Source organism: Oryctolagus cuniculus, chromosome 5, assembly GCF_964237555.1.
Source record: "Oryctolagus cuniculus chromosome 5, mOryCun1.1, whole genome shotgun sequence".
NCBI lineage: Eukaryota > Metazoa > Chordata > Mammalia > Lagomorpha > Leporidae > Oryctolagus > Oryctolagus cuniculus.
In genome coordinates this window covers 131,031,649-131,055,121 of record NC_091436.1, presented here as the reverse complement: position 1 = coordinate 131,055,121, position 23,473 = coordinate 131,031,649, and the positions used below count along the sequence as shown (strand labels likewise).

General features: G+C 43.3%; 1 protein-coding gene, 1 long non-coding RNA gene and 1 other non-coding gene across 6 annotated transcripts; 2 read left to right on the top strand and 1 right to left on the bottom strand.

Moving 5' to 3' along the window:
* Positions 1 to 100: 100 nt before the first annotated feature.
* On the bottom strand, positions 101 to 21,686 carry GLO1 (glyoxalase I). 3 transcript variants are annotated; one of them, XM_070074122.1, is made up of 7 exons: positions 21,425 to 21,605; positions 11,420 to 11,552; positions 11,185 to 11,267; positions 6,377 to 6,517; positions 5,555 to 5,622; positions 4,135 to 4,224; positions 101 to 697 (listed from the first exon to the last, which is right to left on the bottom strand). In XM_070074122.1, exons 2-7 carry the CDS (start codon positions 11,420 to 11,422, stop codon positions 609 to 611), a joined length of 474 nt encoding a protein of 157 aa, XP_069930223.1. In that variant the 5' UTR covers positions 11,423 to 11,552; positions 21,425 to 21,605; the 3' UTR covers positions 101 to 608. The 3 variants fall into 3 exon arrangements, with proteins under 3 accessions (XP_069930223.1, XP_069930225.1, XP_002714732.1); XM_070074124.1 differs by having other exon boundaries at positions 11,420 to 11,508; positions 21,425 to 21,598; XM_002714686.5 differs by lacking the exon at positions 11,420 to 11,552 and having other exon boundaries at positions 21,425 to 21,686.
* On the top strand, positions 10,316 to 14,046 carry LOC103349754 (uncharacterized). Of its 2 annotated transcripts, XR_011388688.1 has the most exons (5): positions 10,316 to 10,484; positions 10,959 to 11,041; positions 11,415 to 11,535; positions 13,324 to 13,430; positions 13,745 to 14,046. It is a non-coding gene; the product is annotated as an uncharacterized lncRNA (long non-coding RNA). The 2 variants fall into 2 exon arrangements; XR_011388689.1 differs by lacking the exon at positions 11,415 to 11,535.
* LOC127493374 (small nucleolar RNA SNORD107) lies at positions 19,692 to 19,758 on the top strand. Its single transcript, XR_007923426.1, has one exon. It is a non-coding gene; the product is annotated as a small nucleolar RNA SNORD107 (small nucleolar RNA).
* Positions 21,687 to 23,473: the final 1,787 nt, after the last annotated feature.

Below are 23,473 nucleotides of genomic sequence, written 5' to 3'. Positions count from 1 at the left end.
TGCTAGCTTTCTCCTGGGACTGGGGGGAGTGTGAAATGAGATAAAGTATGCTGCAGCCTCGTCCCTTCTCTTCCCGTTCCCAAATAAAGGAGGTTAGTCCTTGAATCCTGAGAGTACTTTATAAATACAAAGAAATTAGTTTTTCCATCAGTATCTTTGTCAGCATGATTCTGAATTGCTCTCACGGGTATCTTCTCCTTTGTAAAACAAACACTTCACAGGGTTTGAAGTATGCATGAAGTTCCATTTTTGTTCAGTGTTCTTTACTTTCCATCATGAAAAGCTATTCCTAAGGAACTGAAACCCCAGAAGATAACTACAACAAAAACATGGCAAATGTTTTTTAAATGATGCACAGGAAGATTTTAAGAGAAGCAGTATTTAGGAGACAGAAGAAGGCAAATGCAGTTTCTGAAGGGAATTGTTCTAATTATTACCCAACAAGTCAAGTCACGTGACTACATCCAAGGACATAAAATGAAGAAAAAGTTGAATTGGGGCAATGATCCATCAGTCCCAGAGCCTTCTGGAATCTGAGCATCTCGAACTGCATTGCTTTCTTTCTTATCTCCGTCTCACTGCCGTCTCAGAGCACCATTCCCACACGATTAAATGATACTTGTGACTGTGTTAGGATTCAAAATTTCAATCCAGTAGCCATCAGGATCTTGAATAAATGCCAGGCCTTTCATTTTACCTGTAAAAGGAAAATTTTCCTTATTGGAAAACGAAAAAAGAAACCTCAGAAATTTTAATGAGATAAATTATTTTGTTTACACCTTTAATTCTAAGAAATTCTATGTTGTTAGTGTTGCCCAAATCCATGTTTTTCATAAAGGCTAAAATGGGTGTCTTCTACCCATAGGTGGATACCAGCCCCTCTAAAATAAACTGTTGGACTGGCTCCATCTTTTAGGTATTCGGTATTAATCTCACCTTCATGATAGCACTTCAGAGGTCATAGAAACTGCCTTATTTTAAAGAACAAAAAGGAAGTAGAGAGATGCTCAAGGGAGCAGGTAGCATGGTTTACCCACACATCAGAAGACCCAGGAGCTTGGATTACACAAATCCTTTAAAACCCTCTACCAGGTAACCCAAGCCCTGCCAAGCAGATTCTTTCTTCCAGGAATTAGTCCCTGAGATGGAGAGCCTACTAGGTCAGAGTTGTTTGCTTAAATGGAAAAATACGACCCGAGAAATTTATTTTGGGGTCAAGATGCTGAGTTGGTTCGACCTCTACCTCTGGGTTCTTTCCCCAAAGTCAAACCCAGAGGTATACAGATAGAAAATGGAGAAATAAAAGTGAGAAACATGGAGTGATGACTGGGGCAGGAATGGGTGGGGGAGGGGTGACTACTGTTTTAACCTTTTCTGTGTGGTAGGATGTAGTCATGGTTTGGACCAGAAAGCGATACAGCATAGTGGAGAATAAACAGAGGAGCGTAGATTTAGCTCTCCCCAGAGGCTCTGAAACTACTAGTTCAGATGTTTCTGGGAGTAAACAGGCAGTATACAACGCCTGTGTTTGTAGGAACTGAGAAAAACAGGTCTGGCTAATGTGGATCAACCATCTCCCTATCATTCCTCCCTTTTCTTAAAAATGATGTATTTTATTTATTTATTTGAAAGGCAGAATTACAGAGATCTTCCATTCACTTCCCAAATGGCCACAACAGCTGAGGCTGGGGCAGGCTGAAGCCAGGACCCAGGAACATCATCCGGGTCTCCCAGATGGGTGGCAGGGGCCCAAGCTCTTGGGCCATCCTCTGCTGCTTTCCCAGGCACATTTGCAGGAACCTGGATCAGAAGTGGAACGCCTGGGATAGGAATCAGTGCTCCAATATGTGATGCAAGCATTGCAGGCAGAGGCTTGAGCCACTGAGCTGCAATGCCGGTCCCCAAATCAATCTTAAAATCATCAACAAAAAAAACAAAACATCAAACTAATGGATTATAGATTCAAATAGAAGAAATACTATGATGGTCCAAGAACTACTAAAATATGTAAAAGTGATGAGCAGTATGGAATACTACAAATATGGAACAAGAATAAAAAAAATTAAAAGAATCCAGCAAAAATTAGAGGTGAAAATTGTAACAGACTGAGAATAAAACAGATAATTATCAGGAAAATATATTGGAGAAAAATTAGCTATTTGGTTACCTGTTTGACAGAGTCTTCCAGAAAGAAGACATAAAAGTAGAAGATAAAACAAAAAGGAATACAGGGGCTGGCACTGTGGCTCAGTGGGTAAGCCACTGCCCACCCTGCTGGCATCCCATATGAGAGTGCCGGTTTGAGTGGTAGCTGCTCTGCTTCTGATCCAGCTCCCTGCTAATGTGCCTGGGAAAGCAGCGGTGGATGGCCCAACTGCTTGGGTCCCTGCCACCCAAGTGGGAGACCAGGATGGGGTTCTTGGCAGCCATCTGAGGAGTGAACCAGTGGATGGAAAATCTCTTCTTTTTCTTTTTTTTTTTTTAAGATTTATTTTATTTATTTGAAAGAGTTACAGAGAGAGGAAGAGCCAGAGAGAGAGAAAGGTCTTCCATCCGCTGGTTCACTCCCCAAATGCCTGCAATGGCCAGAGCTGAGCTGATCTGAAGCCAAGAGCCAGGAGCTTCTTCTGGGTCTCCCATGTGGGTGCAGGGGCTCAAGGACCTGGGCCATCTTCCACTGCTTTCCCAGGCCATAGCAGAGGGTTGGATCGGAAGAGGAGCAGCTGGGACTCAAACTGACACCCATATGGGATGCTGGCACTACAGGCCAGGGCCTTAGCCTACTGCTGGCCCTGGAAGAAGATCTCTTTCTGTCTTTCCCTGTCTGTCACTCTGCCTTTCCAAAAAAAAAAAAAAAAAAAGGATACAAATCTTTCAAGGATGACATTGCATGCAAAAAAATCAATTGGGAATTTTCAAGATTGAAGTAAAATAAACCTAAAATTTTTCATATAAAACTGACATTTATATATAAAGGTACAGTTCTCAGGCATACAAATCTCTGAAGTTTTTCTTCACAAACCCTGAAAGCAGTTGTACTTAAATAAAAGGACGGAAAACTCTAAAAGCTGTTACAAGAGATACATGAAGAAAAGACGATCAATATACCTTGATATAGTTATTGTTATCTTAAAAAAAAAAAAAAGCCAATCCCCTCCCCCAAAAAAAGTAAAGAAAAAACTTTGTAATCAATAATATCCCAGTCGGATTAATAATAAAATGATGGAGGTAAAAGGAGAGTAAGTTATTATTGGGAAGATTTATTTTAATTAAAAGATTAAAATGAAATAGTGAAATGTTTCCAACTAAAATCGAAAAATAGTGGCCAGCGCTGTGGCATAGAGGGTTAAGCCTCCAGCTGCTCCACTTCTGATCCAGCTCTCTGCTATGGCCTGGGAAAGCAGTAGAAGATGGCCCATGTCCTTGGGCCCCTGTGCCCATGTGGGAGACCTGGAAGAAGCTCCTGGCTCTGGGCTTTTGATAAGCCCAGCTCTGAACCAGCAGATGGAAGACTTTTCTGTCTCTCCCTCTCTCTGTCTGTAACCCTGTCTCTCAAATAAATGAATAGAAGCTTTAAAAAATAAAATATAATAAAATGAAAAATAAATTATGATGGCAGTGACAAATCTATATAAAACAATTATAATACATGAAAACCCACAAATATGCTATTTTAAGAGACATGCCTAAAGCATAAGTAGACACAAAGATTATAACAGAATAAAAAAGAAATCCCAGACAACTACCAACCAAAGAGACTTGTGTAGTTATAACAATATCAGATAAAATAGACTTTAAGGAATTTATTTTTAGATGGACAAATATAGCCTGGAACAGTGAAAGCTGGTGGCCAGCGAAGAATGCGGTGGGGTGGAGGAGTGGGAGAGGGAGCCTAGATTTGGATGGCTCTCCAGATTCTGTCTGTGGTCCCTGGAGAGCCGCCCTGTGGCTCCCTTTCACTCCCTAAGATACTGAAGTAGTCTTCTAATAATTTCCCCTCTTTCCCTAAGCTGACTGCAGCAGACCTCTGTTACTTGCCACCAAAAGGGTTTTGCCCCAGTGGTGATCTCTGTGGGTACCAATAAATGGTGCTGAGCTGAAGAGGGGCCTGCACACAGTAAGTGGTGCACTCACCATCGTCTGGTTTCTTCACAAATTTGACTCCCAGTTCTTCAAATCTTTTACAGGCGCCGTACACATCAGGAACAGCAATTCCAATGTGACCTTGGGTAACATCAACCCAGAAAAAGCAGAGAAGGAATAAATAATTACACAGGGTATTCAAATGCCTGGTGGCTCCCAAAACTTGCTTATTTCAGCACACAGGTACTTGAGAACAGGTTAATAGTTATGTAGGTTCAAAATCTGCAATGTACTTACTGGCTGAGTATAATGCAACAGTTGCTATGTATTATAAATTCTCTACAATAAACCATTATTGGCTGATGCATAGTTCAATTTGCTAAAAATAATCTATAGTAAAAGGATTGATCATTAACGCATATGTGTTGTTGGCATTGACTATTTAGTAGCAGGATGAAGCTATTTATTTATTTTTAATTTTTTTAAAGATTTATTTATTTATTTATTTGAGAGGTAGAGTTACAGACAGTGAGAGGGAGAGACAGAGAGAAAGGTCTTCCTTCATTGGTTCACTCCCCAAATGGCCGCAATGGCTGGAGCTGTGCCAATCTGAAGCCAGGAGCCAGGAGCCAGGAGCTTCTTCCTGGTCTCCCAAGTGGGTGCAGGGGCCCAAACACTTGGGCCATCTTCTACTGCTTTCCCAGGACATAGCAGAGAGCTGGACTGGAAGAGGAGCAGCCAGGAGTAGAACTGGCGCCCATATGAGATGCCGGTGCTGCAGGTGGAGGATTAACCTAGTGCGCCACGGCGCTGGCCCCTATTTTATTTGTTTTTAAAAGTTTTATTTTATTTATTTGAAAGGCACAGTGACAGAGACAGGGAAAGACAGAGATCTTCCATTCTCTGGTTTACTTTCCAAACGGCCGCAACAGCCAGGGCTGGGCCAGGCCAAAGCCAGGAACCAGGGGCTTATTCTGGGTCTTCTGCATTGGTAGCAGGGGCCCAAACACTTGGGCCACCTTCCCCTGCCTTCCCAGGGACATTAGCAGGAATCTGGATGGGCAGTTGAGCTGCTGGGACTTGAACCAACACTCCTATATGGGAGTTGCAAACAGCTTAACCCACTGCACCACAATGCCAGCCCTAACTGAGAGCTTTTAGACCAAGGCAGAGTATATGCTAACAGAAACTGGGATTACTATTAACCATAATTTTTTTACTTAAAAAAATCCACTGGAAACATAATAAAGACTTAAAAGTAAAATCACTGTGAGAGAGCAAGTAGAATGCTCAGATTGAGACTGAAATTAATTCCTAAATAAGATTATTTGTGGATAATAAAAATAGCCACACTTCTAACAAACTGAATATACACAACAATTAGATCATTAATGTTTTAGGTTTATCATAACCACAGATGCATACATAATACAGAATCACATAAATCTGTATCTATTACATACAAACATACCAAATCCTCGAGGGTCTGAATTGCCACTGTGGTAGCTCTGGGTCTCGTCATCTTCAGTGCCCCAATTGCTACAAAAAGAGAGAAAACAAAGCTACAAGTGTCCAGCAGCACAGAAATCTGGAGAAGAAATCTCTCTGTGAAAGGGTACTGTGTGTATGTGCTACTTTGCATATGTGGCCTAAATGCTGCTGTAACAAGTATGTTTTCAATGTAGAAAGGGCAAAGCGGCAAAGCATGACTTCCATCAGAGTAAGGAGACAAGCCAATCAGACATCTGGATAAGAGCAATGAAGATAATCACACCAACCACCATTTATTGTGCTAAATCCCTTCGATTTTATTAAACTCTCCAAACAGCCCCATGGTCCAGATCTCAATGCCTTCATTTTATAGCTAAGGAGACTGTTACTGGCAGGAGGCGGTCTCATCTGTTTTAGGGTCACAGAACTAGTGTTTTGAATCAAGGGACACACTAGTAAATGATCTGTCCCAAAACAAATTCTGCTTTGGTAGTTGTTAGGATAGAGGAATGTGGTAAAGAAACAAAAGGGCAAGAGAGGAAGATTTATTTATTTTATAACATTTTCAAGTGTTAAAATTATAAAAACCACCAGAAATTTAAATAGTACCTATTACAAATGGCTTTGTTACATTTTTAAGGAAAACACAGCATTTCTGTATCAAAAATATAGTAAAATAATAAAAATAAAATTTTAGATGCTGAAAGGCTTTGGTTCAAGTACATAAACATTAGTTAGCTACAGTTTGGCAAATATCTTATCATTTAAGGCAAAAGGAAAAGACAAAAAAATTCATACTCACTGTGTCAGCTCAAGGGTAGCTTTTCTGGAAAATGCCCATGCTACTCTTTCATTTTTATCTTTGGGGATGTCATTTTTATCCTCATATGCCATGAAATAGAGTGAAAATTTCATAGAAGGAAAATCTAATTTTTGGATTAGCCTGAAATTAAAAACCAACAAGCCTGAATCATTAATAACAGAAAAGACTGATTTGTACTAAAAATCAACATCACTTAATATTTAAATTAGAGTACATTGCTGACTTCTGAGATAATTACCACTTATTACAGTTTTTTAAATGCAAGCAAAAATTTGTTACATTTCTGTGTCATTGTCAGTCATCCTTTTATAGAGCCTTATTTTTATATAAACCTCTTTTCAAAAATGTGGCAAAAGAAGTTGCTTATTAAAGGAAAGACAAATTAAGACAAATTGAGACTCTAACAGGTCAAGACAGTTACCTCAAATTATTTAAAGTGGTTATAAGGTGCAGGAAAAATAATTGGCTTAATCACTTTTCACTTGCATGTATCTTAGCTACACAGACTGATATTTGGGAAGCTGGGCTTAATTCAATTCAAAGTATCCTCCTCTAAGGCAAATTAAAATATATATTCTCTATATTGTGGCTTCCTGACAAGAAAATAGAGAAGAGTATTATGTTCAATAATATAACATGGTTTCTAGTTAAAGGTCAGTAGGCATGTAGGCAAGAGTGGGAAAACTACATGTAGGATAAAGTATCATTGAAAAGGAAAAAAAAATCTTTATTCATTTTACACATGGAATGTTCTTGAATCTCAGCTAAACAATAATAGCCTTTTAGGGGAGAAAACACATCTGATAAATGTGCATATGGATTCTAAGACCCGGGCTGGCACTGTGGCGTAGTAGGTTAAGCCTCTGCCTGAAGTGTTGGCATCCCATAGGAGCACTGGTTCGAGTCCTAACTGCTCTGCTTCTGATACAGCTCCCTGCTCATGGCTTGGGAAAGCAATGGAAGATGGCCCAAGTCCTTGGGCCCCTGCACCCACATGGAAAACCCGCACGAGGGTCCTGGTTTCAGATTGTCCAGCTCTGGTCATTTGGGGAATGAACCAGCAGATGGAATACCTCTCTGTTTTTCCCTAACTCTGCCTCTCAAATAAGTCAGTCTTTAAAAAAAAAAAAAAAAAAAAGACCCAGCCCAACTAGAGGATGTAAAAAGTAAAAGACTTTTCTTACCACTGTTTATACATTGTTTACTGGTTGAAAAGTGGAATTTGTATGTAATAAGTAAATGTGTACTCTGTGTGTAACTTAAATAAATTTTATTTTTATAATAAAAAAAATTCTAAGAAAAGATGTGTGTATGTGTGTGTGTGTGTGTGTGTGTGTGTGTGTGTAGAGACAGGGAGAGACAGGTATAATGAGAAAAGCAAAGAAAAAAAATCTCCTTGCAGCTGGCAGCACTGTGGTGTAACAGGTAAAGCTGCCACCTACTGGGATCCCATATGGGCACCAGTTTGAGACCTGGTTGCTCCATTTTCAATCCAGCTCCCTGCTAAATGGCTAGGGAAAGCAATAGAAGATGGCCCAAGTCCTTGGCCCCCTGCACCCATGTGGGAGACATGGATAAAAACTCCTGGCTCCTGGCTTTGGCCCAGCCCATTTGTAGCCATTTGGGGAGGGAACCAGCAGATAGAAGACCTCATTCTAATTCTACCTTCCAAATAAATAAAATAAATCTTAAAAAACAAAGCTGCTTATCTGTAAATATCAGTGAAACACACACAAAAAGCAAACTTTTTAAATTCATCAATGAAATTTAGTTGGAATTATGGAATTTGTTTAAAAATAGAAAAAGGTATCTTCAGGGGCTAGCGCTGTGGTGTTACGGGTTAAACCATTGCCTGCGATGCCAGCATCCCATATGGGCACTGGTTCTAGTCCCAGCTGTTCCACTTCCAATCCAGCTCCCTGCTAATGTGCCTGGGAGGACAGAGGAGGATGGCCCAGGTACTTGGGCCCCTGCAACCACATGAGAGACCTGGAAGAAGCTCCTGGCTCCTGGCTTTGGCCTTGCTCTGCCCCGTTTAAAAAAAAAAAAAAAAAAAAAAGAGGAAAAAAAAAGAAAAAGATAGATTATGCCATTCAGTTTAATAGACACATTTTTAAAAAGGTTTACTTATTTATTTGAAAGGCAGAGCTAGAGAGAGTGAGTGTGGAACTGTGGCACAGTGGGTTAAAGCCCTGGCCTACAGCACCAGCATCCCATATGGGAGCTGGTTCAAGTACTGGCTGCTCCACTTCCGATCCAGTTCCCTGCTAATAATGCTCCTGGGAAAGCAGTGTAGGATGGCCCAAGTCCTTGTGCCCCTGCATCCACATGGGAGACCTGGAAGAAGCTCCTGGCTTCGGATGGGCCCAGCTCTGGCCATTGCAGCCATCTGGGGAGTGAACCAGAGCGGATGGAGGACCTCTCTCTCTCTGTCTCTACCTCACTGTAACTCTTTCAAATAAAAAAAAAAAAAATCTTTAAAAAAGGGAGGGAGGGAGGGAGAGAGAGAAAGGAGAGAGACAGACCTTCTGTCTACTGATTAACTCCGCAAATGGTCACACAGCCAAGTCTAGGCCTGGCCAAAGCCAGGAGCCAGGAACTCCATCCTGTTCTCTCACTTGGGTCAAAGGAACCCGAGCACTTGGCCCATCTTGTGCTGCCTTTCAAGGAGCCTTAGCAGGAAGCTGGATTAGCAGCAGAGTAGCTGAGACCTGGACTGGCACTCCAGTAAGGGATGCTGGAGTTGCAAATGGAGGCTTATTAACACTCTACGCCAAAATACAATTTACAAAAACAAATAAAAAACATAAGTAATAGCCTATAAAGTAAGTCTAAAGAGTACAGAATTATTTTGCAAGGAGTAAGGTAGAATGAGGATCATACTCCTATAATTTTCTTTAGATTACAGAGGACGAAATGCTCAGATGACCTTGTTAATAATCAAGAGCAAATGGCTGAAGCACGGCAAGTGGGAAGTTTCTAGAGCTCTGCTTCAATCTTTTATTCAAGTATCACAGCTTTGTTAAAAACTCGGCCCCCGAGATCAACGTACCGATTTATCACAAATAAGATTTACTCTAATAAGCTGTAATAAAGAATCAAACACTTTAAATATTCTAATCAGGAAAAATTATCTGTGCACTGACTAAAGCTAACTGCCCAAGCTTTACAGACCAGTCAGAGGGGGAACCGAAGCAAATGAACCCACTGCAACTTGCTTGTCACGTCACTGTCAAGTTGCGCCCTATTTTTGCGTTCTCGAAAACCAAGGTCAGTGATGGCGTCCATCAGGGATGGGTTCAAATTCCAGCTTTGCAAGGTGTCAACTTTGAGTTGGGTCCAGTGATTTCACCCGCTGTAAGACTTTGTCTCTTCATCTATAAGGTGGGGATAAAAGCTTCCTTATGGGTCTAGTGTGGAGACTGAGTGAAATAACACATGGAGTGCCTGACAATTAGCAGGTGTTCAATAAATTTGTTTGCATTCTGCTCTTTAAGTATACCACCAGTGAACACATAACTACTTCTAATAGAATCATAAGGAATTGTTAACAACAGTTATCTTTAGGGAGAAGAATTATAGCAGGAAGGCGATCACTTCACATTTTATATTTTTCTGAACTGGTCACATCTTCTAAACCTAGACATTTACTTATTACTTGATTTTTTTCTCTCAAAGTCAATAGAGATTTTCTAGGCAGTAGGTTAAAGATCATTTTATTCTTTATGTATCTGTATTATAAAAAAAAAAAAACCCAAAAACCCAAAGCCCCAAGCCCCAAATGTAATTTAGAGAAATAAAGAAAAATACTTTGTCAATTCTGCCTCAATGCACTGGAGGAAGGGGAAGAGGGAAATGAGCAAATAAATATGCTTTAATGATTCTAAGAATGCGCGGATACTTCCTGTTCCGTAGAAAGAGAACACAGCCTATACAAATGAAATAGGTGGCCAGTTTTAAGTAAGCCCATTCATATCTGCACATTTCCTGAAGCAAACAGCAAGCTAACAGTGGTCAGAACATCAAGAGGGGTCCGAACATATTAAGGATTTAGGTGGCAGCTCTGAGAAGGGAGAATGGAGAAAATGCAAGTATTACGGTCCTTTGTTGCCCACTGAGTCTGGCTGGAATAGAGAAGAAAAGAGCTTAGCAGAAGCCCTGACCAGCTAGGCCTAGTCACAAAAGATGCTTTGTTACTCCTGAAAACAAACTTTTAAGTCTTAAAATGGGCCTGAAAACTCCCTGCTATTTGCAAAATTATGTATGCAGGGACTTCAACAAGTTCACAGAAAATAGAATTTAAGAGATAAGTCTATTTTAGTACAAAAAAAAAAAAAGGCAAGAAATCCATGTATGCAAAAAAATGTTATTTTGAATTTATTCCTTCAAGAGATAAAGAGATAGAGATAGAGATATATATAGAGAGAGACATCTATCCACTGGATCACTCCCAAATGTCCACACTGGCCAGGACTAGGCAGGGCTGGCCCAAAGCCATGAGCTCAATCCAGGTCCCAAATGTCAGGAACGCAACTACTTGAGCCTCACCATTGCCTCCTAGAGTCTAATCAGCAGGAAGCAAGAATTCACAGCTGGAGTCAAGAATGGAATCTGAGCATCCTAATCACTAAGCTACACCTGCTGGTATGCATGGATTTTTTTCCTACACCAAAATAAACACCTTCTAATTCCATTTTTTCCATGAACATTTTGAAGTATTTAAACATGAAGGTACCAATAAGTGTTTCATATTTAAACATTAAAATGCCAATAAATATTTTACTTACGTCATTCCAAGAATTCTAGTATAGAAATCCAATGACTTCTTAGGATCCTTAATTCGTAGCATGGTCTGTTGCATTAAAAAATCCTAAGGAGAAACAGTATGTTTTAAGCACTTTTAAACTCTTACTAGTAATTATCAACATTAATAGTGCTTTCTGTAATAAGATACCATCTTCTACTCTAACAAAAAAAAAAAAAAAAAAAAAAAGAAAAGGAAATTTTGTCCTTTCAGCCTACCATGGAAATCCCCAGGAAACAGTTCTCACACCTGACACCTACACCTTCCTCTGGTTCTCTTCTCGGTGATGTCTTCTGGTCACGGGCCCCTGTGTGCAGCAAGTCCAGTATACCAGGTAATTCACATCCCACTCTAAATCAAAGGTAGACAAAAGGAAACCTGGCTTCCTTGCCTTTTTAAAAAAACAAATGTTTTTTCCCTTTGGAAAATTCTCATAGCCACTTCTCTCCTGTGAGTCCCAGCACATAACATACAAGTACACTTGATTCATTCAGCTTCATTAGGAAATGACATTTTACTATTTTACTAAAATTAAAATTCTCATTTAAGGGACTGGTGCTGTGGCACAGCAGGTCAAGCTGTCGCCTGTGATGCTGGTATCTCATATAGGCACTAGTTTGAGTCCTGGCTGCTCCACTTCTGATCCAGCTCCTTGTTAATGTGCCTGGGAAAACAGGGGAAGATGGTCCAAGTGCTTGGGCCCCTGCATCCACATGGGAAACCCAAAAGAAACTCCTGGCTCCCGGGTTTGGTCTGGCCCTGCCCTGGCCTTTGTGGCCATTTGGGGAGTGAACCAGTGGATGGAAGATCTCTTTTTCTATCTTTCCCTCTCTCTCTAACTCTTCCTTTCAAATAAATTAAATTAAATTAAAAAATATACTCTTATTAAATGGCACGAAGATATGCCCATGGTATGCTAACTTCAAAAAGCACTGTTGAGAGAGGGCTGGCATTGTGACATAGTGAGTAAAGCCACTGCAAACAATGTTGGCATCCCATATGGGTGCCAGTGCATGTCCCGGCTGTTCTACTTCTGATCCAACTCCCTACTAATGGCCTGGGAAAAGCAGCAAAAGATGACCCAGGAATTTGGGTCCCTGCTACCCATGTAGGAGACCTGGATGAAGCTCCTGGCTTTGGCCTGCCTAGCCCTGACCCTTGCAACCATCTGGGGAATGAACCACCAAATGGAAGATCTCTGTCTCTCCATTTCTCTCTCTGAAACTCTTTCAAATAAGAAAATAAATCTTGGGGAAAAAAAAGTGCTAAGTACATAGTTTTATTTAAGATGCTATTAAAATTAATTAGATTTTAAAACTAATGTTAAAGCTTTTAATTTTATCATCTATTAACATGGTCACATATTGTATGCTTAAATGCACATATAAGAATATTAAAGTTAGCTTGGGGCCGGCGCAGTGGCGCAGTGGGTTAATGCCCTGGCCTGAAGTGCCGGCATCCCATATGGGCGCAGGTTTGAGACCCAGCTGCTCCATTTCCAATCCAGCTCTCTGTAATCGCTTGGGAAAGCAGTAGAAGATGGCCCAAGTCCTTGGGCCCCTGCACTCATGTGGGAGATCTGGAAGAAGCTCCTGGCTCCTGGATTCGGATCAGCGCAGCTCCGGCCATTGCAGCCAATTGGGGAGTGAACCAGCGGATGGAAGATCTCTCTCTCTCTCTCTGCCTCTCCTCTCTCTGTGTAACTCTGACTTTCAAATGAATAAATAAATCTTTAAAAAAAAATTAAAGTTAGCTTCAAAGTCTTACGTGGCAAAAGAAAGTAAAGCTATGTTCAGTGTTAGTGGATTATTCCTATACAGAGGCTTTAAACTGCTGTAAATTACATTTAAATAACAAGTGCCTGCTTTTTAAAAGCATACCAGGTTTTTCTATGCTCAGACAAGTTTTTTTTTTTTTATCACCAAAAAAGTCAATTACTTGTTAAACACTTGCATGATCTGGAGAAACATTCCTTTTTTAAAACATTAAGTTCCTAAAATTTACTTTTGTTTATTGCTATGATTTTAAAATACTCTAAAGTAAGTATATCTCATGTTTAAACAATTTGGACTGTACATTTATTTCTTGTTTACCTGACAGTTCTTTCCATACCATGCTCTAGATTCAGAACACAAGATGTCTTCTAGCCTGAATGATCTTCTGGTCCCCTGGAAAGCCTGCTGCTAGACAACAGATATGCTCCTTTGCCACAATGCTGGCCCCAAAAAGGTAGAATAGAAACAATCAGGGTTTTTTGTGGGGAGGTGTCGGGGGGGGCACATCTCACGGGAGAGAACACTGAAAGTGTACCAAGGATGCCTGCAGTACATGCACTGCCTGCCCACAATGCAACCTGAACAAAACCGTAAAAGTGGGGCAGGGACACAGGTACAGGTGGAAGATGGATCTCTCTCTTTCTCTTCCTCTAACTCTTTCAAATAAATACATAAACACATAAATGGGGGAGGCAGGAGACAGTTAAGGGTTAACTGGGGGAGTTGAGAAAAGCAAATTCCTAAACTGTTTCTCTCTGCCTCCTTTAGTCACGACCTTGAGGCAGGAGACAAAAAGGGCTAATTGGAGAAGCTGAGAAAAAAAATTACAAGCTTAAAAACCCTGCACTTAGAGGCTGCATACAGATGTGATAACGGCCAGATGGCCTACACAGCAGGTGACTTCAACACCACACGCAGGGCTTCTCTCCCAAGACCTACTCCTGTAACATCACAGCCCCGATTATCCTCCAGGCCTCAGTCTCAGTTCGGTCTGAGCTTTGATCCTTGGCCTGCTTCTACCCCCTTAAAAACGGTTACTTTCTTTTCCTATAATAAACTTGTGCTGTTAACACTTACTGTCTTTGTGAGCTTCATTCAATTCAATGTCTGAGGTTCCAAAGAACCTGTACCTCATCCTTGCCTTTCTACTCTGAAAGCCCCCAAGAGTGGGAATCCCCCAGTGCAGATTCCCTCTGCACCGCCCTGGCCAGGAACTCCAGGAGCCACCGCACAGGCACAGCTGGCAGAATCTGCCCGAGGGACAGTGAAGAGTCGCTGCACTCAGGAACGCCCAGAGCTAAGCCTTCCTATCAGCGAGTTCTAATTCCCTTTCTACAGAGGCAGTTTCTCAATGGGATTATTTTTAAAATAAGCAATATTACCTAGTAACAAAATGCCATTTTTCTTTGTTTCCTGAGAAGCATGGCTAGAGAGTTAACAATCAAATTCTCATAAAAGGGGAAAAGACTTGTTAATTCTATCCCTAGGTGACATAAAACAAAAATGAATAAAATTTTGGTTTTTCTTGGCTTTATAACATCAGCTTTTCAAGTACTTTCAGGTAAAGATCACTTTGTAAATGAAATTGTACCTTGAAGGGAACAAAACAGTTTTACTGTGTGACAACTGGGGCCCACGGTTAATGTTCAGTATGGTGGGATACATTTTTCAGCTTATTATCTTTATTTTTCTAGTGCTACTTCCCTGATCCAATGTATGTCAGAAGGCAACAGACTGTTCCAGAAAATAATCCTGCCATCCCCTTTATATTTATTTATTTGATCTAATCCAATAACATACTTCAAGTTGTATAAGGACTCCACAGACAAGGGACACAGAAACAAGTAAGAAGCACAAAGAAAAAATTTTTAAATTTAAAAATTACTGGATATCAGTAAACACACATGTCAATCTGCCCTAACAAACAGATGAGAGGAATCCGAGACGCCTTTGGTAGCATGAGGCCTTTCATTTTTCATGCAAAAGGAGAAAAAAAAAACCCAAATACTAGAGAAATTATTTTTGAGGCAATATGGTTCAAATGTGGGCTCTACCACTGAGACTGAGTAAATCATTATGTTCCTTGAACGTCAGTCTCCACATCTTAGGTAGAGATAATTATTGTTCTTAGCTCCTATAGCTGAGTTGAAGAGGGATAATGCATGAAAATGCTTCCATTATGCCCAGCCCAGAGCAAGCTACTTAACCATTGTTCTTCTTGCTGCTATTACAATGAAATACACCAATGACTACTGCCTTTGAATCCCAGGCTTGCATTTGCCAGCTCATACTTCTTCTTTTTTTCTTTTCTTTTTTTTTTTTTTTTTTTTTTTTGACAGGCAGAGTTAGACAGTAAGAGAGAGAGAGAGAGACAGAGAGAAAGGTCTTCCTTTTGCCGTTGGTTCACTCCCCTAATGGCCACTACGGCCGGCGTGCTGCGCCAATCCGAAGCCAGGAACCAGGTGCTTCCTCCTGGTCTCCCATGCGGATGCAGGGCCCAAGCACCTGGGCCATCCTCCACTGCACTCCTGGGCCACAGCAGAGAGCTGGACTGGAAGAGGAGCAACCGGGACAGAATCCGGCGCCCCAACCGGGACTAGAACCCGGGGTGCCAGCGCTGCAGGTGGAGGATTAGCCTAGTGAGCCGCGGTGCCAGCCATGCCAGCTCATACTTCTAACCTCAGCCCTGGACCTGAATCTAACACCGACTTGTCTTTTCCACTTGGGTCGAAACACCAGATTCATTACAGTCAAACACTTCTTCCTATTTCCAACAGGGAATGCCGCAGCTGCCCATCAGCCAAAGCAGACACTTGGGGTCTTCTCTGATTCCTCCTTCAACACACTTCTTCCAGGATCCAATCCAATGTCTTGACTACTCAAATCTTTCTGGAATCCACCTCCTCCTAGCCTTCCTAATGATCATAACTCTGCTCATGCCTTTACTACTTCCTGCCTAGACTACCATTTCTCTGCTTCATGCAGGCCTACACGAATGCAATTCAGAATAATCTTCTCATAATGAAAACCCAAATTCTGTCATTTCTGGGTTAAAAATTAATCTTCCAGGGTGGGCATTTGGTGCAGTGGCTAAGATGCTGTTTGGGATGCCTGCATCCCATACTGGAGTGGACAGGGTTCAAGTCGTGTCTCTGCTTCTGATCCACCTTCCTGCTAATGCAGACTTGAGAGGCTAAAGTATTTGGGTCCCTGATTCCCATGTTGGAAACCCAGACTGAGTACCTGGGCTAGTTCCTACCCCTGGCTATTGTTGGTATTTGGGAAGTGAACTACTGGATAGAACACCCCTCTCAATGTGTCTGTCTCTGCCTTTCAAATAAAATAAAAATAAAAAAATTTTTACAAAACCAGTATTTCAGGGCAACATTACGGTGTAGCAGGTTAAGCCACCACCTGCAATGCCAGCATCCCACAGGGGTACTGATTCAAGTTCTGGCTGCTCCAGTTCCAATCCAGCTCCCTGCTAATGCACCTGGGAAAGCAGCAGAAAGGGGCCCAAGTGCTTGGGTTCCTGTACCTATGTGGGAGACCCTGAAGAAACTCCTGGCTCCTGGTTTTGGTCTGGTCTAGCCTTGGCCATTGAGGCCTTTGGGGAGTAAACTAGAGGATGTCAGGTCTCTCTCTCTCTCTCTCTCTCTCTCTCTCTCTCTGTGTAATTTTGCCTTTCAAATAAATAAATCTTTAAAAATAAAACCAGTCTTTTAGGGGTAGGTATTGTTCTGGTGGTTAAGATACCCATCAAGATGCCTGTGTCCCACATCAGGGTACCAGGTTTGAAGCCTGACTCTGGTTCCTGACTCCAGCTTCCCTAATATGGGCCCTGAGAAGCAGCAGTGATGGCTCCAGTAGTTGGGTTCCTGCCACCCATGTGGGAGACCTGAGCTCCTGGCTTCTGGCTTCAGCCTGGCCCCATCTTGGCCACTGTGGGCATTTAGGAAATAAAGCAGCAGGTAGGATCTATCTCTGTCTCACAGCAATCTCAATGTTTTGGGGAGAAAGTTCCAAAAGTAAGCACATATGATTGCTGTATACTTCTCTAACACCTTTTATCACTATTCCCCTATTAGTTATTTCAGACATCTGCTATTTCATATCCTTATCACTTAAAAAAAAGCATGTACCCCAAATGAATGTATGTTTACTTGAATTATATACATGAATAATAGAATGCCAGTATAACATATACATCATAAAACACATTTATCAAATATAAATCTTTATAGCGTGCAAAAAACCAAATGAACATAATGGGAGTTCTCGGATTTCTCTAAGTACCCCCAATGATTGTTTCCTGCACCCGGCCCTCAGCTCCCACTAGCTTCCAGACTGTCGGTCTCACTGTATTACTTGTAGGTTCCTGACTCATTTTCTCACTGTGCCTTTACGTATATTATGACTCTTTCTGTCCATTAACAGTCAACCAGTAGTTTGGCCATTGTCCTTCTTCCTCCTTTCCATTTCCTATCTCATCTCCCCTTGCAACCAATTCTACACAGCTACATCTTTATCTGGTAAAACCCGGTTCAAGTGTCACTATCATAAAATTTTCCTTGACCCCATTCCCTACCACTCAGATGGAACAGTGGCACTATATATAAACAAACAAACATACACCTATATCTATAGATTAAGGTGAGAACACACTGGTAGTGGTAATTTAGAAATAATGGCAAACACAGGAAGAAGAATGATCTTCTGAGATAACCACTCGAAGGAGTATGGACTTTTGAAGAAAGTCAGCCAAGTAAGACTGCCCAAGATGTGGAGCAGCTGTGCATTCTTTGGTCTGCTTTCATAAATGAAGATGCAAATGACCAATAAATAAGCTTTTTTTTTTTTTTTTTTGACAGGCAGAGTGGACAGTGAGAGAGAGAGACAGAGACAAAGGTCTTCCTTTTCCATTGGTTCACCCCCAAAATGGCTGCTATGGCCAGCACGCTGCGCCGATCTGAAGCCAGGAGCCAGGTGCTTCTCCTAGTCTCCCATGCGGGTGCAGGGCCCAAGCACTTGGGCCATCCTCCAGTGCCTTCCCGGGCCACAGCAGAGAGCTGGACTGGAAGAGGAGCAACCAGGACAGAATCCGGTGCCACAACCAGGACTGGAACCCGGGGTGCTGGCGCCACAGGCAGAGGATTAGCCTAGTGAGCCGCAGCGCTGGCCAATAAGTTGACTTTATGCCAATGCTCTTCTTCCCATTCCACGTCAGACTCTCATCTTCTGGAACAGGTTTTGTTGTTGTTGTTCATTTTAAAATTTGAGAGGCAAGGATGGGAGTGGGGGGAGACAGACCGACACCACTCCCTCTACTAGTTCACTCCTCAAATGCCTGCAATGGCCAGGGCTGGACTAAGGCCAAAACTGGAAGCTAGGAGCTCAATCCAGGTCTCCCACGAGGGTGGCAGGAGTCCAATGACTTCAGCCACTACTGCTGCTGTCCAGAGTCTGCATTAGCAGCAAACTGCTGTCAGGAGCTGTAGCTGGGGATCAAACTCAGATGTTGTGACATGAGAATCAAGTCTTAACCACTAGGCCAGACATCCACTCCTGAAAGAGCTTTTCAGTGGTCTCATCACCTCCAGGTGCAGATGCTGTCCACCCTACAGAATGCTTTGAAATCCTAACTTGTTCCCCACTAGCTAGACACAATCTCACTCCCTTAGATATTACACACATTCTCTCCAGGACTTGGCTCCAACGTGCCATGTTGGCCGTCTCTACTATTTAGATAACCTGAAATTCAACCGAAAATGGTTAACTAACCTTCCAGGACACGCCACGTATTTTACATGTCTACCATCCCTTCCCCTAGAATGCCCTCTGTCTGCTGGAGTCCTGTCTACCCACCAAGGCACAGGTCGGACACCACCTTGTACATAAGGTGCTCCTTGACCCCCACAGCTGAAACGTACCCTTGAGTTGTAGAGTATAATATATTTCATCTCTTTTTATCCTAAAAGCAGCTCTCTGAGACATCTCTACGTTCCTTCTACAAACTCAGCCCAGCTGCTCTGACAAGATCACTGCAGTCAACGGTAGCAGTGAAGGTTCAAATGCAGTCTTCAAAATCCAAATACCCTGTGCATCCGCCACACCACTGATGCTACCCTTGAAAACCTGTACCGCCTCTGTGCTCCTGGGATGCCTACATCTTCAACAGCACATTAAACCCAGGTCCATCTAGGTTCCAGCTGGCTATGCTGGGAGAAGAGATGTCACTATATCCCATGTTCTTACACACAGTGGGTCAACAGCAATCAAGCTGAATTTAATGCACTGTTTTGTTCTGTTTTTAATTTTTTCTTCATGGAAGATTCCAAAATTTCTGCTCGATTCTGTACCCCAGAAGCAGAAACGGGTGGAAGCTGGAAGAATGGACCTCCCATAGGCAAGCTGCTCAACACCTCTGTGCTGGAATCTCCATGTTTGTAAAATGGAAATAATAATTATGCCTTCCTCACAGGGTTGTTGTGAGGATTAAATGAAGCAATCTACTTAAAGCACCGAGCCAGGAGCTGGCACACTTAATATATAGGCGCTATTATTCCATGCTGTTTCTCCATACAGTATTTCCAGGGCCTAAATTTACTAATCTCAAAAAATGATTACTCCAAACCATCAAGAGAAACTCAGATGATGTAGACTATAAATAAAGATGTAAGGAAATGTGTTTAATGTATTTTAGAAAAATCCTTTTGGTTCATGATGACATAGGACCTTGTCTGAATAATAATGATTTCAAAATTTGAGCTTAAAATGAAATCTTAAAAAAAAAAATCCTTTTCACTTGTTTGAAATAATCCAGTATATACAATCCCCAGTTATTTGGTAAATTAACTTATACTAAATGATTCAATCTATATTATATGAAATAATCCGGTATTAAGGAGTATACTGCAAGGTACGTGTGTACAAGTATGTGCGCGTGTATTTCAAACCTCCCTTAATTTTGCTGTGACTAATATTTTTCCTAAGCCAAGTATCAGGTGCTAACCAAAGGCTTCAGCAATTACAGGCATCTGACTCTTTGCCCCCAAGGCCAAGAGCAAGCAAGGACCAAAGGCTCCGACCTGCACCTCTCAGAGAGCTGCACAGAGCCCAGATTCAAGCCCGGATACTGACGACTACACTGGAAACCCCAGCGGCCGCTGCTGCGTCTTCCCTGGACAGGCAGGGAAGCACCACACCTGAGCGCGTGGTGCTGGCGTAGTACAGACATGCCTGCTAAGTGAAAGCCCTCATCTGCAACAGCTCATGCCTCTTCCTGGGTCACACTGTGAAAAGGAGAGGGTAAGAGCAGGAATTTCTAAGATTCCCTTCAGATGTGTCATGTCTCCCCCAAGGAGGGCAGAACTGTGGTCAGGGGGCAACAGCCAGGCAAGAGGGAAATCCGGGGTGTGGTGACCCTGGTTTGGAGCAGCTAAGCTGGAGTCTGGACGGTTCTTGAAAAATGACAGAAGCTAGGAGGGCCTGACATAGGCAGGGAGCTTTAAAAAAAAAAATTACGTGTAAGAGCGACATGGAGGGCGCCACGGCTCACTAGGCTAATCCTCCACCTGCGGCGCCGGCACCCCGGGGTTCTAGTCCCGGTTGCTCCTCTTCCAGTCCAGCTCTCTGCTGTGGCCAGGGAGTGCAGTGGAGGATGGCCCAAGTGCTTGGGCCCTGCACCCCATGGGAGACAAGGAGAAGCACCTGGCTCCTGGCTTCGGATCGGCGCAGCGCGCTGGCCGTAGCGGCCATTTGGGGGGTGAACCAACGGAAGGAAGACCTTTCTGTCTGTCTCTCTCTCTCACTGTCTAACTGCCTGTCAAAAAAAAAAAAAAAAAAAAAAAAAAAAAAAAAAAAAAAAAACGCGACAGGGAGGGTTAGCCGGCGATGGGGAAATGGTGGAAGATCTTTCACCCGCTGGTTCAGCCAGCAACTACACGTGAGGGGCAGGGACGCAAGTACTTGGGCCTTCGTCTGCTGGTCTTCCAGGTGTGCACAGCAGGGAATTGGATCAGAAGCCGAGCAGCTGGGGCTCGAACCCGCAATCCGATATGGGGCGTCTCAAGGCTCGCCCCTAGGCAGGGATCTTGGCACTTAGGGCTGCAGGGAGTTCTGAAGCTGGCCTCGGTGACTGACCCGGCGAACACACACACCCACGGACGAGGAACCTGACCCTGAGCTGGCCTGGCTTCCAGTTACTGTCCCAAAATAAACAAGTTACTGCCAGTAGGGCCGCAGGTTTTGAAACAACCTGAAGAAACGGATTCTCGCCCACAGACACCATGAGCCCGCCTCCCAGCCCACTCCCGTCTGTCCACGGCCGGCGGACCTGCAGCGGAGGCCGGACAGAGTTCGAACCTGGGCCCAGCCCGGCTCCGTCTGAGCCCGGGAATCCGCTCTCTCCCGGGGCTACAGCGTGGGAGAACCAGATTGTGTACCCACCTTGGTGCTGGGGTCCGCGTCGGAGCAGCAGCTAGCGGCGGCCTCGTCAGTGAGGCCGCTGGACGCAGGTTGCGGTTCTGCCATGGCCGCACAGCCGAGTCTCACGAACACCCGCACAGGACAGCACAGACACCACCCCGCCGGGCCCGGGTGCAGCCTTTACCCGAGACAGCGCGGCGCCGCCGCGGGGCGGGCGGCCGCTGACTTTCAGCCAATCGCTGCCCGAGAGCAAGTTGGCTCTCTGCTGATTGGGCCCCAGTGCGTCCTCCGGCCACAGCTCGCTATGCATAGAGACTACAACTCCCAAGGTGCCTTGCGCACAATGGAGTCAAGCTAAAAAAAATCAGCTTGCTGGGAATCCGCTGTTACTTGACTTAATTTTGTTTCCACTTAACTTTTACAGTACAGTAACCACCCAAACCTCAGGAACTGCAATGTGGTGGTAGAAAACTGATGCAAAGTGAGAATTGGAAGTTATTCTTAAATTGTAAGAATCTGAAGTCTGTCTTCTCTTTTAAGCAGCTCAGGAAAATTAAAACATTAATTAAAAATTATATATGAGCTCGAGAGGCTTGGAATAAGGACTGATCTTCTCTGAGCCTTCCTACAGGATTTGGTGAGAATCATAAAATGTAAGTCATGGTTTGACTCCATCGGACCCCAAAATATGGCACCCCGCAATACATGTATTTGAGATAAATGCATTATACTCAAGTTGGTTATTCAGAGAAACTGCAGACCTCTTCAGACAGGGGAATACTGTGACAAGCTGCTCATTTGTAAAAGAATTCATATCTGTAAAGGAAATCTCCACTGGTGGCTGTAAACTGGCCTTTGCATCTGCAATCACTTTGCTTCCTGGAAAGCTCTCACAGGAAGACTGGAGTGGGGAGTCAGGCACCAGCCCCCCTTGCTGCGGTGCATCTCCTTCTGCAACCTTCCACAGCCCGCGCCAGCCTCCTTGACCCCCCAGAAGCCCAAGCCCCTATCCTGTTTAGCTCTCGATAACCTTCAACCACCAGGCCTGCCTTTGAGATGCACATTATGTATGACTCTCATGCTGTAATGTTCTCCTGATAATTTCTCTGTTGTCAATTTTATAGGCTAACACTGATATGGGATAGCTAGATTAAGGTCATGAGCTGGAAGCCACGCATCCCTATCTCCACCCAATGTAATCCTAACCACCCACCAGTCAATCAGATAACCCCTTCCCCAGGATGTACCTCCTCTTACCTGGGACCTGGGGGCAGTATTATGTAACCACTCCCCTTTTCTAAGCTCTTTAAGAAGCGTGGTAAAGGGGAGAGGGCTCTCTCTCTCTCTCTCTCTCTCTCTCACACACACACACACACATACACACAAACACACACATAAGAAGCCTTTACATGGGAGTGGGTGTGCTCTCTGTCTCTCCATGTGGACCCAGAGCGAGCAGGTTATGAAAATCTCTCTTCTCCTTTCCTGGCCCACTCTCCCTGAACAATGCCCTCGTGTGCATGTGTGTTTTCCTCACTTTGTAAACCTTATCACATTGCACATAGTGTTTGTACCTGTGCTTAGAATGCTTCTCTAAGTAAGAGGCAAGAGCCTAGAATAGGAATTTAGGCCCAACCTGGCCACAACAAAATGATCAAACCTTCAGCAAGGAATAAAACTTCCTTATAACTAATGATTCAAATGTCCATAACTTGCAGTATTTTTTTAAAAATTATTTAATTTATTTGAAAGGCAGAGTTATAAAGAGAGGGAGAGATACAGGTAGAGCTTTTTTAAAAAAATTATTTTATTTCTTTGTGTCGCTCCCCCTCTTCGTGGAGGAACGACACAGGACCCTGCGCTGTTCTTTTGTCTGCTCGGCCCTCCCCGGGTTTGCTGCTGGTTCTTCCCGGGTTGGCTACCGACCCTTCCACCTCCGTGGAAGGGCGGTTCCCCCCGCCACATTCCCCACTTCCGTGGGGGAGCGGCACACCGCCGGCCGGCTCTCTCGGGGGCTGCACAGGTGTTCCTTCAGATAGATGTTCCCCTTAGATGTTCCTGGTGCATGTT

Excerpts from the sequence above, each read along its gene's own strand:
- GLO1 (XM_002714686.5), bottom strand. The coding sequence starts at position 21,508 with ATGGCAGAACCGCAACCTGCGTCCAGCGGCCTCACTGACGAGGCCGCC. Across the intron at positions 5,623-6,376 it reads GCTACCCTTGAGCTGACACA|CAATTGGGGCACTGAAGATG; the intron begins GTGAGTATGAAT and ends CTCTTTTTGTAG. Across the intron at positions 698-4,134 it reads TGTGAAGAAACCAGACGATG|GTAAAATGAAAGGCCTGGCA; the intron begins GTGAGTGCACCA and ends TTCCTTTTACAG.